Genomic DNA, 17,944 nt, shown 5'->3' on the forward strand with positions numbered 1-17,944 from the left:
GTCAAGCCTATCGACTGAAGACACCCCAATCAGGCTCCCCCACTCTCATCCCGGACATAATGGCTGAACTGACAGACATCAAAGTAAAGAAAACTATTTTAGAAGCTGCAAGGATAAATAATGGACTTAAACTGCAAGACACCCAGATTCAAGTGTATCAGGACCTCCCACCAGAGATTTTAACAGCACGTCGTACCTTGAAACCTATTACACAACGTCTGGCAGAAAAACACATCAGGTACCGTTGGCTTCCACTAGGACATTTATATATAAATCACAAGAACAGAACATTTACTGTCTATGATGTCAAGTCAGGTGAAGAAATGCTAAGAGTTTTAGAAGATGTGTCTACATAAGAAACTCCAATAGGGATGGAGTCTAAGTTTTGGATACAAAAACTCTAAAGAGCCTCTGAAAAGGGAAAAAACATCTGTTGGAACCCTCAAGAGAGAGAGGAAAAAAGGTTTAATTTTCAGATAATATGCCTTAATATTATTAGTTTTTAAATATATAGATAGCAAGGTATAATAGGAGCACAGCGGGTAAGGCACTCGGCAGGAACTTCCCTATTACCTCCCATAGGGCGGGGTCCTAGGGAATGACCCCCTTTGGAATTTTCCAAAGACCCACAGGGAGGTGGCAACCTCCAAGGACTCCACCAAGAAGGTTAAAAATTTTGTGGCCGTTGTTTTAGTTTTTCACTAAGAGTAATTAAAAGGCATAAAATAATATAGTTAAGATACATGAGAAACAGCTTGGGATAAATTTAAAAAATCTCTTTATTAATTATGTATTATTTGGGCATGAGTTCAAGGAGAAGGAATAAAATAGTTTCTTAAGCTACCACTGGTAATGACGAAGGAAATTCTTTTTGTTCTTAACACTTATAATGTAAGCAGACATTGCCAGTGATATGGTGTATTAGAGAATGTATTAATTTGTATAGCACTTTAAAATGTATGATTTGTGTTGCAATCATGTTATTTGGAAAATAATAAAATATTTAAAAAAAAAAAAAGAGATGTATGTCAAATGCACATTAACAGAGTTGACTGACAGTTACATTAGCTCCTATGGTTGGAAAAGGGTACTTAATGTCTGAATTTAGTTTTGTTCCTTGTTGTTCTGGCCAACCACCATCTGATATGGGTCTTGACAGAGCAATCAAGGATATCCTTTATAGACCTTCAAGTGCACTATTTATGTATTGAGGTTGTGTTGAAATATTCTGTGTTGAATATTGAAATGCTACAAAAGGGTTTTCTGACTTAAGAGTGTGTAAAAGAATAAATTGAGTTTTGGTTTAGAACAACTCTCTCTCTCTCTCTCTCTCTCTCTCTCTCTCTCTGCAATTGGGAATCTAGCTTCTCTCCCTCCCAAAATGAACACAGTGGGGATGGGAGTGCGTGAAAAGATTCCTGCACCCCTCATTTCCCCAACAGTATGTATGATAACTTAAGTGTTTTAGGACCTGCAGTCATACTGGTCAAAATTAGTCTGTCTGACTTAAGTATTCTTAGGATTTGCCTTGTTAATTGTCCCCAGAAGAATGAGTTGAAGCCTATGGATGAGTTTTTGTTAATACTAACAAACTTCAATCATTCCAGTTGCATAAAGATACAATCTTTCTCACTGGTGGCTAATTGGATTCATTTTCTGTAAATTTAAAATGTAAAAATATGCCTGTTCTGTAAAAATGTTATAACTAAATTTCTTTCTTCATTCTGCCATTCCAGTAGGATTTATGTATTCCTCTGCACTTGATATTGATCCTAAATTAATGAGCAACCTTAAGAATGATTGTTCTTTGTTTTTATTTATAGGATTTTGGAGTGACAAAGAGGAACTAAAGAAGCTGAGGCAAACTGACGTGGTTTTTAAGCCACAAAAGGGGCCAAAGGAATATGAACTTGCCATGAACAACTGGACAAAAGCTGTTCAACGTTCTCTACACTGGTACAGCCAGATACCACAGTAATGGGATGAGTTGAAAAATCTAGATTATCTATGAAACAACGGTTTACTAGGACAATAAATTCTGCTTTACAGTAGCAAATACTGTACTTCACATGTACAGTTACTAATCCTATATCAGTTATCCAAATGAAACATCTGTGACCTTCAGTGACTACCATATAACATTGAAGAAGGCTGAATACCAATTACATGTGGTCCCAGGGGATGACTTCATGTAGGAGAAGTAGATGACACTTTGGCATTTTTCTGCTAGTTGGTGATTTTACCATCTATCATGATCTCTACAAAATGCTGTCTCAAGAAATTATACCAATGAGCCAAGTAGCAAATTGGCCTATTTTTAAAATGACTTTGTTTTTGAACTGTCATGTCTGACATGATTTTCATTGCTGACTGGAAATCAGTCAGCCATCCGCACTGCTTAGGAAACAGAGAAGGGTTTTGCTCATGTAGTATTGCTCCTGATGCTTTATCCAGTTGTTAAATTCCAAATGGAGAAACTCCTTGCAAATATGTAACTTTTATGGAAGTAGTTATCTCAGCCGATCAGGATGGCTTTGTGCTCCACAACAGGGCGGGTTTGGCAGCACAACTTATATCTCTTGACTCATGTTACTGTTTGTACTGATTTTACTCCCAGAGTTTCAAACTGGTACCCCAATTACTGACAGCCTCCTACTCTAATAATTAAAAATATGAGCTACCTCACAGTTTGTATGCAATAGTGCACATGCACCAGATGTTTTCTTTTGGCAGCTGTCCAGTTAAAACTTGTGAGCATCTGCTGCACTGTGAGGGTCGGATTGGGGCCGATGCAGCGTCCAGGACCTTCTCGTGGGGGCCTTGACAGGCTTCAGACTAGAGAGGGGAAGGAGTTAACAGCACCCTTGGTGTTCCTCACAGGGTGTCTGTTGTGGGGAGGGGAAGGGAAAGGAGTTTGTAAGCCGCTCTGAGACACCTTTGGGTAGTGAAGGGCGGGGTATAAATCCAATCTCTTCTCTCCTTCTTCTCCTTTTCTACTGCCCTCCACTGTAGCCCATTAGCTGGCAGGAGGGCTAGCATGTCCTCCCAGGCCTGTGTAACTAACCCTTATGGGGAAGACTCCCGGGGGTATGCCTGCCCCTTCCTCTTCCTGCCTCCCTTAAGGTTGTCCCACCCTTCTAGGCTGGCCTGTAGCTACAATGGGGCTATTGGAAGCTCCACTCCCTCCCTTAAAAGAATAAAAGGTGTGCACTCTCTTGCTGCACCACAGCAAGCCACATGCCAAACAGACCCTTTTTAATCACCTTCCCCTGCGATCAGAAGTCACAGTGCCACTGCCTGTATCTGTTGGTCTAATTATTATAAGGCATGATGGGAATTAAAGTTTTTCCTCATGCCTGTGCCCAGCAAAGGTAGGTAACTGTTTCCCCTATATTAAATCTCCCATCATGTCTTTTGCTGCAACGAGGCTGACAACTAAAGCCATGTCCAGGTAACAGGAGGCTAAGCTCCCCCCCCCTATTGCAGTTGCTTTGTACCACCACATTGTCAGGGAGGGGGAGAAACCACTTTATTGCTTGAGGAGGGGAGAGCCTCAGCTTCCTGCGCAGGGAGCTATGGAACTGCCAATGCCCAGGCACTGGGCTGGGATGAGCTAGTGCATGACTCCCCAGTGTGCCACTCCAGCTTGCTTTCCCCTGGTTCCCCCCTCCAAGCCCCGGAGCTTGATTTTTCTCCTCTCCTTCATTTTCCTCTACCATTTTCTGTTTTAAGTTAAAATAATGGCAGCCACAGAAGGAAAAAAAAATTGCCCCACAAGCCACAAAATCGTGGCTACAGGACAGCTTCTGGGTTGATTAGCAGGAACCCTTGCCCATCAGGTGTGACTGCGTCAGGTTGGCCTCCAGGCTTGCCCCACACCACGCTTAAATGGCTGCCCCACCTCCCCTCAGCCAGTTGGTGCCAGCATATTAAGGCTCAGAGCTGTCCCATGCAGCAGCTGTTCCTCTCTTGCCCAGTCTTCCTGGGTCAGGCGTGCTGCTGGCCTCTTGGGCAGGACTGGTTGCAGTGAGCCTACCACCTGGAGGGCAAAACTGCCTTGCTTGGTCAACTGGCATGGGTGGGGCTGAATTCTGTTGTATGTTCTGCCTGGCCGTCTCCACCTCTACCCCCAGGCAACCTGAATCTATTTTTTATAAGCTTGGGGATGATAGTTAAAAAGAATATAAGGAGCTGCTCAAAGGGAAGTGCCCAAATGTTTCCCAGGCAATGGGTAGTATCCTATGAACCTGGAGTGGAAAGTGGATCTTTCCCACTTTCCCCAGCAGCCCCCTTCCCAAAAAAGTTTCCGTGTTGGAAGCACAGAAGCCTCATGGACAAAATGCCATGGGGCACAGGTAGCTGCAACAAATGGGGAATCAGGTGACATTGCCCCCATGTGGTGATGGAGTCTCATGCTCCATGAGCAGAAGAGCAAGAAGGGACAAAGTTGCCAATTTCTCCCTCCTTGCAGCAGCCACTCCACTGTCCATTTTATCCACACTGCTCCTGTGACTTCCAGTACCAGGTTTTTAGAGATTTCAAGGCTGGTGGGGAACAGGAAGAACTCCATGTCTCCAGGCACCAATTGTGTAGTGTGTGTGGAATCCAGACATCTTTAGAAATGTTGTTGTAAGTTTTTAGCACTGAAAATGCAACATTTTATCCTTGGAAACAGTAAATGTTCTTGAACCCTACACAGAGCAGTTCTCAATGTTGTGGCTTGTGCCAACTCTTCTGCCATTTTCTGAACTCTCTGAAGAGTTTGTTTACTTTTGGAGCAGTGGGCTAATGTAAAAAAGTGCTTGCTGTCACTTCACTGTTTTGACTAAGCTTTCTATAAGAAGCGTATATAGTAATATATCCTTACATGGGGATAGGAATAGGAATCTTTCTCCACAAGGCATTGTCCCCCATCCTCTGGGCTCTAAATATCATGCTACAGACATGCAGTGGAATTTGTAGGTGAACCATATATCTTGCAGAATCATATCTAAAAAAAAATCTCTAGTACATGCATTTCTGGATCATAGTGATAGCAAATGCAATTAAGCATGAACATAAATGTTATGTTGCTCTAATTGCAGAATGTGGGGTTCTGCTTAGATTTTTGAATGCAGAATTCTGGATAAGCCTGCCATATGTTACCATTAAGTGCCTGAATGGGAATGGGGCACAAACAGAGAATTTTACATGACAAAAATGTGAACTAGATTATCTTCTCATAGTCTGTAGTCATCAGCATATCCTATGAATTTTATTGGTAATGAGTTATTTTTATATGGTTCTGTTACATACTTATTCCATATTCTGGGCTACTGTTCCTGGGTTAACTTGATTTTGTGAACTTGAGATGGAGAGTGCAAATATGTGTGTGAAAGTCTGAATAACATTTTGTTATCTTTGTGGGCCAGTTCCATGGGAGATAATTTGCTTTGACTGTCTTAAAGTTGCAGAAATATAACCTACTAGATTTCTAATCCTGTAATACAAGAATTGTATCATAATGGTTTAAGTTAATGATGGTGATTAAAACTGTAACTACTATACTGTTTTTGAAGCATCTTTAATAGCATCTTTTGTTGTTGTTCAGTCGCACAGTCGAGTCCGACTCTTTGCGACCCCATGGACCAGCTCCCGCCAGGCCTTCCGGTCTTCCGCTGTCCTCTGGATTCAATCTTTGCCAGCATCAGGGTCTTCTCCAGTGAGTGCTCCCTTCTCATTTGGTGGCCAAAGTATTTGAGCTTCAGTTTCATTATCTGGCCTTCCAGGGAGCAGTCAGGGTTGATTTCTTTGAGGATTGACTGATTTGTTCTTCTTGCAGTCCAAGGGACTCTCAAGAGTCTCCTCCAGCACCATAGTTCAAAAGAATCTATTCTTCGGCGCTCGGCCTTCCTTATAATCCAACTCTCGCAGCCATATATGACTACTGGGAATACCATTGCTTTGACCATGCGGACTTTTGTTGGCAGGGTGATGTCTCTACTTTTTATCATGCTGTTTAGGTTCGCCATCGCTTTCCTCCCAAGGAGCAGGCATCTTTTAATTTCATGACTGCTGTCACAGTCTGCGGTGATTTGGGATCCCAGGAACGTGAAGTCTGTCACTACTTCCACGACTTCCCCTTCTATTTGCCAAGGAGTGATGGGGCCGGATGCCATGATCTTAGTTTTTTTGATGTTGAGCTTCAAGCCCACTTTTGTGCTCTCCTCTTTTACCCTGAGCAAGAGGCTCTTTAGGTCCTCTTCACTTTCTGCCATCAGAGTGGTATCGTCTGCATATCTGAGGTTGTTGATCTTTTCCCCAGCAATCTTAATTCCCGCTTGTGATTCATCTAGGCCAGCATTTCGCATGATGTACTCTGCATATATATTAAATAAGCAAGGCGACAATATACATCATTGTCGTACTCCTTTTCCTATGCAAAACCAATCAGTTGTTCCATATTCGGTTCTAACTGTCGCTTCTTGGCCCTTATACAGGTTTCTCAAGAGACATGTGAGGTGGTCTGGTACTCCCATCTCTTTAAGGACCTGCCATAGTTTGTTGTGATCCACACAGTCAAAAGCATCTAATAACGTCTAATTCACAAATACTTTAACTGCATCAAATATTTTTTACTGTGAGCTTCATTTTATAAATGAATAAAAAGTAGGGCACTCCCCAAACAGTCTGACTATATTTTAGAAGACACTGGATACGTGGAACTTTTGAGGGTCAAAGTGAGTAAGAAAATTAGCATGCTGAAATCCTGTAAGCTTAGAAAATGGGGCGGACATATTTTGGCAATAGGGTTTCTTCATAGGGCTTTTTATAAATAACTCTACGTCTAAAAGTAGATGTTCAACTTTGTCAGTCTAACACCTGCCCTTCAGCTATATGTATTCATTTTAAAATTTTACCCTTCTTTCTCATAAAGCAGAACATGATATAATTAAAAAAATAAAATACAACAAGTCTAAGACAGAATAAATTAGTCCTTTCCCCAAGCACAGCTGAACCATCCTGCCCAGAACACTGTCTTCCACAGAGGCAGCAGGCAACTCCTATGCCAGGGGTGGCCAAACTGTAGCTTGGGAGCTGCATAGGGCTCTTTCACACATATTGTGTGGCTCCCGGCAAGGTGGCTGGGGAAGCGAAGGGGAGGCATGCCTTCCCGATCTGTCTTCCCTTCCCCAGCCAGTGTTCTCCTCCCTGGGGAGGTTTGAGGGGGGGGGGAGCAGAGAAAGAAAGCAACTTTAACTTTGAATGTGTTCTCAAAGCCCCCCTGTTTGCCGCATGGAAGACTCGGACCACAACATGCATTCAGATGCGTTTATTTTACTTCACAAGACTGACTAAAACGGTCCTGCAAGGCCAACTATACACACACACCCAGTACACCCATGGTCCCATTGGAGGGTTTGAATTTCCCGCCAAGGTTCTATTGGACTCGAGGTGGACTAGGATCCTAGGTCCCCTTTGTGTTTGGGGACCAAGCTCCTGCTTAGCCGTGGACCCCTGGTGGCGGTCCACATACATAACATAACACCCCCCAGCTGGCTTGTAGAAGGCACTTGCCTCTTTAAATCCCTTCTCCAAGCCAAGCAAGCAAGCCAGGGGGTGGGGGCGCTTGGAGGACACATTTTAAATTAAAGCAGCTTTCTTTCCACCTCTCCCTTCCTCCTCCCATTTATTTGCTTTCTTTCCACCTCTCTCTCTTTTCTCCTTCCTTCCCCCTCCCCCTCTCTCTCTCTTTTCCCTCCCCGCCCCTCTTCCTGCCTTCCTTCCTCCCTCTCTTCCTTCCTTCACCTCCGTCGTCTATTTGCTTTCTTTCTTTTTACCCCTATTTATTTTTGGCAGTCTCATTTAATGTTAATAAAAAGCAAATTTGCATATTTTCCAACAAAAATGTGTGACATTTGTTCATGTCTTGTGGCTCTCAAACATCTGACATTTATTCTATGTGGCTCTTATGTTAAGCGAGTTTGTCTACCCCTGTCCTATGCAGTGGCTGAAGGCAGCCCTACCTGGACTGACTCTGTTCCTTGGAAGCAGCAGCCTTAGATTCACACTACTTGCTATAATATTAAACTGGAATAAAAATGAAGCTGTTATAATAAGGGCATATTCTAGATCTAGAAATAAATGTCCTATTAATGTTTTATATGGTGATTTGGGTTAAGCATCTGTGGACTCAAATTTATAATTTATGCAAGATAACAAAATAACACTCAATGGCCTAGTGACTACTGGGGTGTAATTCGCAGGCCACTTGGGCCTCTGATATAACCACAGGCACAAAGGCTGCTGTGAGCAGTTTTTGGTTCTGTGTTTATTTGCAAGTGGTTTGGAAATCAGGCTTTTTATATGTGGGGGGGAAACAAACCTTTGAACTAAAATGTTTACTGTGAAATGTCATGTGTTCAATGGGATTTACTTACTGTACTTACACGGTTAACGGTAACTTTGGTTCATAAAAGTTCATCTTTCGCTTAACTTCAGGCTTCAATCATATAGGGACCCCATATACTGGTGGGGCTCTCTTTCCCAGGAAGCGTGTTTGAACAGTCCTTTTCAGGGAGACCTCTACGCGTCCGTTTCTACCCGGTGGCGGCGGCAGCTGACAGGAGAAGGGACCAGCACTGAAGAGGAAACTTCAGCAGCGAAGCCATTTTCTGACAGAGGCGGCGGGCAACCCGTCGCGGCTCCTCTGCCTCGTAGTCACGGAACATGCGCTCCCGCCTCGTAGTGGCTCCGCCCTCCCCTTCTGAGCGGCCCGCAGGTTGTGTACACAGAGTCAGGCACACCAATAGGAAACGGGAGGCGCCTGACCTCACGCGGAGCCGCCGGCCAATGAAGGAGCTCCGTTACCAGACGCCGCCAAGCTTGTGCGGGGGAGAGCGAGCCTGCTCCTGTCGAAGGGGAGAGCAGTAAGCGGAGCGGCGTGTGGCGGCGGCAGCGCTGAGGTAGGCGCGACAACATGAAGTCCTGCGCGGGACTTTCTTCCCTGAGCCTGGCGGGCTTCTTACTTCCCGAGGAAGACCGTTTTCTTCCTCTCACTCTCTCGCCACGCACGAACCGGCGCGTGTGTTTTGGAAGCCGTCGTTAACTGCGGCAGGCCCCGCCGCCCCGCTGTCTTTCAGCCGCGAGGGTGGGCCCCGCCGCCCCTTCTCCCTCCAGTTTCTCCAGCGCGTTTCGAGGGGGTCGCAACTCTCCGCTGAGGTGAGGGGAGGCTCCTCTTTCCCACTTCCGCGTCCCCGCCTCTTCCTCCGGCTTTGGCTGTTTGTTTTCCTGGGCCGGCGAGGGCTGTTGCCTGCCTTTCGACGCTGCTGCTCGTTCGCGCCTCCTTTAGCAGGTTGGCTCTTCTGTTGCCATTCCTCCCCTTCGTTCTTCTCCAGTCGTTCTTTCAGGTTCGCTTCTTCACGGAAAAGCCCCGAGTACGTATTTTGCTTTCCTAGTCAGGGCCTCGACAACAGTCCCGCCCAGCTCGGTCGCAGGGGCCTCTGGCGCCGTTGCTGCCGGTTGCCAAGTGCGTCGTCCCTAGGTCTCTGTCTCGGCGGGGCCTTTTTTTCTTCTGGCCGGAACTAGAGCATTGTTTATGAGGCTTGCGCTCTTGGAGGTCTGCCGCTGGTAAGCGAGATGGTGAAATGAAGAACTTTAAAGTGGTGCTGCCTGTGTTGGTTCATGGAGTAATAGGAGAAAACACCCCCCCCCCCCCCGAAGGTTGCTACAGCCCATCTGCACTGGAAGACCTTTAAAAAACAAAAACAAACCTACGTTCCACCAATTTCCTTTATCTTGGTTTGTGTCCTCTTGCAACGGAAGTTGGTGTAATGCGGACTTCAGAGCATGATTCCAGATACAAGTGCTTGGAAGTCAAGTACACAAAGTTGAATTTGACTGTAGAAAAGAGCAAGAGTCCATTAGCACCTTAAAGACTAAATATGGGGCAGGGAGTGACTGAAGTGAGCAGTGACTCACAAAAGCTCATACCCTGCCCTATATTTTGTTAGTCTTTAAGGTGCTACTGGACTCTTGCTCTTTTCTACTGCTACAGACTAACACTGCTACCCATTTTGAATGTGACTGTAAGTGTTCGTTTGCTTTGACATTCTTCTGTGTCTAAAATTAGTCTGAGACAATGTTTGCAAAGGAAGTATTTCACAGTTGTTTTTTTAAAAAAATATGGAATTGGGGAACCTAATTTCACTTTCTGCTTCTTCCAGCCCAGTGGAGTTCCAGACTTCCACTCAGCAGGTGATAATGCAACTTTTATTACAGTTACGTATGTGAACACCATCTGTTGCTGTGCAAAGCATCTGTGGATTGAGACAAAGGAATATTACATTTTTTAGGAGGGTACTTCTTAATCTTTTCCTGTATCTTATGTCCCTTTATTTTTTACAGTTGTTGATTCAGTGTTTTGTATTGTAAATTGAAAGCCCTGTGTTCCACGGATTGATTGATTGATTTAAAACATTGGTGGCTTTCTTCCATATGGAGCTCAAGGTGGTGTCACAGTTTAGGACTGCTAGTAAACTAACCAAATGCATCTCTAAATAAAACCATCTTCAACTGACTCCTAAAGAGTGAGGGGGCCTGATGCATCTTCCTGGGGAGGCTGTTCCATAACTGAGTAGCTGCCACTGATGTCTCCATCAAACAAATGCCTTTGATTGATGGAACAGTCAGGGTCTTTCCCTGTGATCTTTATTCCCAGGCAGGAACATATGTCAGAAGACAGTCCTTCAGATACCCTTCTCTCAAGCCATGTAGGGCTTAAAGGTCAAAATGAACAATTTGAATTGAGCTCGGAGCAGATCAGTTGCCTCTGTAATTGCTGTAGTTATCAGAATCACATGCTTCTGTAAGCTGGCCTCAACTACAGTTTAGCCACAGCATTCTGCACTGGCTACAGCTTCTGATACTCTTCAAGGGTAGCCCCAAGTAAAGCACATGGCAATAATCCACTCTAGATGTAACAGGTATGGATCACTGTAGCTAGATCCAACTGACACAGTTGCGCATCAGCTGACGGTGGGTGAAAGCACTCTGAGCTACTGAAGCCGCTTGGTTTTCTAATACAGCTATTGTGTTGAGTAGCACCTACCCCTTCATTAGATTAGTTCTTTTAAAGTTCCAACAACTTTTTAAAAAGTTGCTATAGGAAGTCAGTGTTCTTAAAATCATGATAAATTTGAGTAATTTATGACCTCTTATTTACACTTGTGAATTAGATGACCCATCTGTGAAGGAACAGACAGCATCAGAGAGGAGTGGTTAGATTTTGAGTAACTTAGGTGGAACTGCTCGGTGTGGCTAATGTGGAGGGGAGACATTTAGACTTTGGGTATTACATTTAGTACATCTGTTGTAAGGACATACAGTCTATCACAAAAAATGAATCCAGTAACTTGTATTAAATTTGCAATGCAGGCAATTACATGGCAATACATAACTTTCCAGAAAGGAAACATATACAAACATGAATTCAGTATTGCAGTACAACAGAATTGTTATTGCTTCATGCTTACAATGAAGTATAACCATATGATACGATTTAGGTGGTAGCTGTGTTGGTCTGAAGCAACAGAACTTGAATTTTGTTCACATGATACAACATACTGATGCTTCTAAACCACAAAACAATACATTTTTCTCTAGGTTTGGTATAAAGATGAGAAAATGGTGAGGATTTCAATGAAGTTATGTTAGTGGCAGAAATTTTTGAAATGTGTGTGCTGAAAGACATACAGAGTTCTCTTCCATTCTGAGTCTGTCTGTGTAGAAGGCACAAGAGGCAGGAAATCAAATAACATGGTGTATGATGGCCCATGTGGCAAGTATTGCAGCATTAGAAGCATTTGATCACTCTACATGGTGTTATCCGCTTGTGATTAATACTTGGCTTACTACAGAAAAGATGCTGAGAAGCTGATAAACTATTCAAATTCAGTATTTCAATATTGAATATTTTATATTGTCTGCACAGATTTATGCCGCAGAACCATTGATGAATAGGTTTTTCTTCCACTTTCAGTAGAAATTACATAGAAATCAGAAACCTCATGCTAGTGTTCTTTCTGTGGTACAAAGTATATGGTAGCGATTAACAACAGAGAGAAAACAATACTTTAAAATAAACTTCAAGGGTTCTTTCCTCTTGAAAAGACAAGAGGTCATAGCTGAGGGTGCAGTCATACTGGCTGCTTTTTGGAGCTGCTAAAATCTGTTCATGAAACTAGAAGGGTGCCAACTGTGAGTACTAACTGCAGAGGTCACTGACTAAAATAATTGATTTTGGTAGACTTCTTAAAAACTATTACTCTTCAAACAATGTCCTTTCTGAGAAATTTCCTGTGGTTCTTTTTCTGATAACTCTTAAATTTACATGGATTGAAAGCACTCTGTCTTGCCAAATCACTTAAATTTTATATATCATGTTAAAATCCACACTGTTTAAGCAAGTTTCAGTGAAGTGATGGAAGTTTGTAATGGATAGATACTTTTTTTCTTTGAAAGATACAAACTATGTGGAATATTGTTGCCTAAAAACTGCTTGTCTGCTTTCTGTCTTTCAGGCTAATATATTTCTGTTGTGTTTTCATTATAGAGTGCGTTAATGTCTTCTGAGATGGATGAAATGGCTGTGTTTGCTTTTGAAGGTAAGGACCCTTGTTTTTTTACACACAGCCTTGGTTATGAGCTGAACAAACCATGCATTTGACCTTCACAGACTCAACATAGCTAATTTGGTTTTGCATGATGTCTAAACTAAGTCCGTGCTTAGAGAATCTGCAGTCATTTGGGGATACAATCCTCTGTATGTCCCTTCCCCCTTCCTCTCACAGCAGCATGGCTCTGTTTTTGCATCCTTATCAGTTTCTGAGACATCATCAGTCTTAAATCAGATCCGTTTGCATTCCTGGTCACTAGCTGTTTGCACAAAGAAGAGTAGCAGAGCATTAAGCTGATTGCAAAATGTCAGTAACAGATATGGTTATAAGAGGTGAATGACAGTGAATATAGCTGCTGTCCTAAAAAGTAATTGTGTGGTAGTTCAGGACTCGAGGTAGAAGGAACAGAGGCAAGGATCCTAAGGTACAGAGAAGGTAGAAAACGGGGCTTAGAGAAAGAATTCAGGTAAATCCAGCTGGAAAGAGAACTATACAGCTCACTAGTATGGTGACATTTTTATATACAATCCGACTATTTGATGCGTATCTTGCTATAATGTATGTAAACAGTATAGGCTGATATTTCTGTTTTTTTCTATAATTCTAGCAATAATTAAAAAGTTTCTCACAAAAGATTTCTTGACCAGTTGAATTTCCTAGTAATTCCTAAGGAGGTACTGCTGTCATGTCCACTTTTGACAAACAATTTGAAAAATATTTAATATTTTCTATTTATTTATTTTACTGAACATTTTGTGCTGTTATTGCATCTGTCAGTACAGATCTCTAAGATAGTTTACTATATCAGTTAAAATCATACTGAGAGAAACCAGCAGTCATTCACAGACAAAAACTGTGGAATGTTGACCAAAGGCCCCACACACTAAACTAATCTGGACATTTCCGAAGTATAGACAATTGTGGCAAGATCAAGTTTACTCAGGAAGAGCTGCAGCTGCTACATGAAAGCAATTTGGTAGGGCTTATCTATTGGGGGCACTTTTCTGTAGAGCAAGAACCTCTATGGAAATAATTCTAACTGAGTAGCCTTTCAGTGTTACTTGCTGGAACTCAGATTGAAATGAGTTCTGAAATGTAGCTGTTCTTGGAGGAAGAGCCCAAGAGAGGAAGATGGCTGCCACTACTCTTGCTCTCAGAGGCATTAACTACTCTCTGTACATAAGCGATCACTTCCCTTCAGCAAGGTATTACTAGGGCAGTGGTCAAGCATATGGGAAATGGTGTCCAGAACACGTCTCAAAACTTATGTTTTGTAAGTATAGATAAAGAAAAGAGTTAAGCTGCTCCAAGTAAGTAGACACTTTCTCAGTTTGAAGAATGTTACTTTGTATGATGGAGTGCTTAAATAATTTCATAATAGCCTTATCCCGGGGAGCTAAATTATTCACTGATTTTTCTGTAGCAATAATCTTTGAGGTCTGGTGTCTTGAAGTCTGTTTTTTATCATTCCGTTATATTCTCATCACTTTTTCTGTGGCCCTTAAAGGCATTACATGCTTTGTTTCCATAGAAAAGAATTGTTTACCTCAAAAATGTTGCCTCTAGCTTCCATGAAGATGTGCTACTGTTACTGTTCAGCCAGTCAATTCATGCAGTTGTGCAGAGTAGGTAGTATAAAACCATCTGAATACATCTAACCATCTCTTCATCAGTGAAATATTTTGCTTTGCTGGGCGGGCTTATAATTCCAAATGAAAGAGTTAATCATGGATTGAATATAAGAAATTGCAGTTTGCTGATTTTATTTGTAGGATGTATTAACCCAAATGTAACAGTTCTCATATTTAAAGATTAGTCAAATCTTTGAAGGTTAGATTCATCAGTGGCTATTAATTGTGGTAGCTAAATGAAACTTCCATGTACAGAAGCAGTGTTTTTCTGAATGTTACATGCTGAGGACAAATGGAGGGATGGCTGTTGTGTTCACATCCTATTTGTGACTTTCCAAGCAATCTAGCTGACTCCTGTTGAAAATAGAATGTTAAACTAAAAGGACCTTGGCTACAGCCTCGTAGCCAGAAAATGTTGCTTTAGGGGGCTGTGGAATTGGGGGGGGGCACCAGCAAACAACAGTGTTCAACCAGGAGAAATGCCAGTGAGACTCTCCTAAGCTAATTACTCCCTGAATCAGCAAGAGAATGCAAGTGACAGGGAGGAAATGACATTCTCCCTCACCAGCCCCCGACAAGTCTCCTTCCCTCACATGCACACCCATTCACCCAAGCCCAGAGAAAAACCACTCTTCCTTTCACTGAGCTAACCTTGATTTTTTTCTGCCTAGTTCTCAGACTTCGTCCTTTATTCTCCATCTCCTAAAGTAACAGCCACAGAACTTCAGGAGAGTTGCAACCAGTGTTCCCTCTAAGCCGAGTTAGTGTGAGCCAGCTCACAGTTTTTTAGCCTTCGGCTCACATATTTTTGTCTTAGCTCAGAAAGGAGGGCCCCAGAGCAAACCAATTTATTCAGTAGCCAAATCACTAGCTCACAACTTTAATGCCAGTAGCTCACAAAGTAGAATTTTTGCTCACAAGACTCCGCAGCTTAGAGGGAACATTGGTTGCAATGCTTGTGTGCACACACCACTCCTCCTTTCCATTCTCTAAAGGGGGAAGCTGAGAAATCCCTACACAGCTCAAGGAGAGAAGAGACCCTTTTGCAATCCCATGGTTGTGGTGGCGGTGCTCACGTTTCTGTAGGCTGCACTGCGTGCTCGGTAATGTAGTCTCAATGGCTTGTCAGACAGATAACATGGAGAAGGAGGTGGGGAACCAGGTGGGGAAACTCTTGGGCTGCAGAGCTTAAGCAGTCGAGGGTGAGGATGCCGTGTGCATTTGTTTTGTACTCCACTGGTATGGATCCCCTTAGTGGGTTTTGCTGCCGGTGGAGGGAATTCTGTGCATATGCTTTCTTTAACTGGTGACCCTCTTATAGAGGGGTTGGGTTTTATACAGGCGCCATCTCCCCCTGTGCTGCAAATCCATCTAGTTGCCACTTACTAAACACTCCTTCTTTAGATGTACATGGAGCAGAGAGGTGGGTGCGGATTGGAAGACCAGCACAGGGGAGGGAATGGGAGGGGAAAGGGAGAGCGGCTGCCTGTCCCTGCAATAGAAGCAGGGGGCGGGGCGGGAAGAAGAGGAGGAGTGAGAGATGTGGATGAACCGAAAGCTCCAGAATAAGCTAAGGGAGAAAAGGGAATGGAGGGAAGGTCAGACCTCTAAAGAGGAGTATATGAGAGTTACTAGGTACTACAGATCAGCCATCAGAGAAACCAAAGCTCAGTATGAGTTGGGTCTGGCCAGGGGGGGGTCGCTACAATAAGAAAGACTTCTACAGATATGTGAGAAGCAAACACAAGGTAAAAGAGGCAATTGGACCACTTTTGGGAGTAGAAGGAGAAACTCTGGTGGAGGACAGAGAAAAAGCAAACAGGCTTAATGATTTTTTTGTCTCTGTTTTCTCCCAGAAGAACTCGAGCCCATCTAGAGATTGTATAGGACATGACAGGACACCTGAGTGTCCAGTTGACATTGACAGAGAGGTTGTGGAGGGGCACCTGGCTACACTGGATGAATACAAATCCCTTGGGCCAGATGGTGTGCACCCACAAATGCTCAAAGAACTTTCTAATGAACTTGCAGAGCCTCTGGAGGACTGGGAATGTGCCAAAAGATTGGAGAAGAGCGGATATTATCCCAATCTTTAAGAAAGGGAAGAAGGATGACCTGGGAAACTACAGTCCGGTCAGTCTGACTTCTGTTGCTGGGAAGATATTAGAGTAGATTTTAACAGGATCGATCTGTAAGCATCTGAAGGACCACTTAGTGATCTGGGAAAGTCAGCATGGTTTTGTCCCCAACAAATCTTGTCAGACCAACCTGATTTCCTTCTTTGATCATGTGACAATGTTACTGGATCATGGGAACTCTGTTGATATGATTTACCTGGATTTCAGTAAAACTTTTGATAAGGTTCCCCATGACATTCTGATGGGAAAACTGGAAGACTGTGGACTGGAGTATAGGACAGTTTGGTGGATAGGGAACTGGTTAGAGGACTGCACCCAAAGAGTGGTGATCAGTGGCATTTCATCAGATGGGAGGGAGGTGTCCAGCAGGGTGCCGTAGGGCTTGATTTTGGCCCTGGTACTTTTCAATATTTTTATCAGTGATCTGGATGAAGGGGTAGAAGGCCTACTCATTAAATTGCTGATGATACCAAATTGGGGGAAGTAGCAAACCCCCAGGAAGATAGAGTTAAAATTCTACAAGACCTGAATACTCTGGAGAAGTGGGCAGTTGCAAACAGGATGCAATTCAACAAAGATAAATGCACGGTATTACATCTGGGCCACAAAAATGTCAAGCACAAATACTGGATGGGGGATACGTTTCTGGGGAGCAGTGTATGCGAAAGAGATCTTGGGATAAGAGTGGACTGTAAACTAAATATGAGCAGTCAGTGTGATGCGGTGGCAAAAGAGGCAAATTCAGTCCTGGGTTGTATTAAAAGGGCCATAGCATTGAAATTGCAGGAGGTTGTAGCCCCTCTGTATACTGCCTTGGTCAGGCCGCACCTTGAGCACTGTGTGCAGTTCTGGAGGCCTCACTTTAAAAGAGTTGTGGGCAAAATCGAGAGGGTGCAGAAGAGAGCAACAAGGATGATCAGGGGTCTGGAGACTGAGCCCTACGAGAAAAGGCTAAGGGCCTTGGGAAAGAAGACAAGATTGAGGGGGGACATGATTGCTCTCTTTAAATATCTGAAAGGCTGTCATTTGGAGGAGGGCAAGGAGCTGTTCCAGTTGGCAGCAGAGGATAGGACCTGAAGCAATGGGTCTAAATTATATGCAAAAATGTATTGGCTGGATATTAGGAAAAACTTTTTCATGATCAGAGTGGTTCCGAGGTAGAATCAGCTGCCTAGGGAGGTGGTAAGCTCCCCTTCAGTGGCAGCTTTCAAGAAGAGGCTGGATGATTATTTGTCAGAGCTGCTTTAGGCTGGTCCTGCATTGGGCAGTGGGTTGGACTAGAACTAGATGGTCTGTATGGCCCCTTCCAACTCTATTATTCTATGAGAGAAGCCCCGCCTCACGCCTGGAGGAGCTCGCCCTTTAAAGGGGCTGTGTGCCACTGCTGAGTCCAAGCTGGCACTTGTGCCCAGCCTGCCACTATGTGCCATGGCCTGCCGGCAGCCGCTTTCCAAATTTCTTGGGTCTTCACCCCCAACCCCCCTAGATGAGCTGCTGCAGCAAAAAACCCCACCTTCAG

The 17,944-nt window shown here is 43.6% G+C and overlaps 1 protein-coding gene and 1 long non-coding RNA gene across 2 annotated transcripts in view; both read left to right on the forward strand.

The window, feature by feature from the left end:
- The window catches only part of GK5 (glycerol kinase 5 (putative)), a 39,778-nt gene extending 37,800 nt beyond the window's left edge, over nt 1-1,978 (forward strand). Inside the window, exon 16 of the mRNA XM_015413471.1 lies at nt 1,824-1,978. Within this exon, the coding sequence (XP_015268957.1) occupies nt 1,824-1,978 (155 nt within the window). The remainder of the gene's footprint in view (nt 1-1,823) is intronic.
- A 6,931-nt stretch (nt 1,979-8,909) lies between these two features.
- Nucleotides 8,910-12,635, forward strand: LOC107112358. Its single transcript, XR_001482586.1, has 3 exons — nt 8,910-8,945; nt 10,206-10,236; nt 12,593-12,635. It is a non-coding gene; the product is annotated as an uncharacterized LOC107112358 (long non-coding RNA).
- Nucleotides 12,636-17,944: the final 5,309 nt, after the last annotated feature.

This window comes from Gekko japonicus, unplaced genomic scaffold (assembly GCF_001447785.1).
Source record: "Gekko japonicus isolate JY-2015 unplaced genomic scaffold, Gekko_japonicus_V1.1 scaffold155, whole genome shotgun sequence".
Lineage (NCBI taxonomy): Eukaryota > Metazoa > Chordata > Lepidosauria > Squamata > Gekkonidae > Gekko > Gekko japonicus.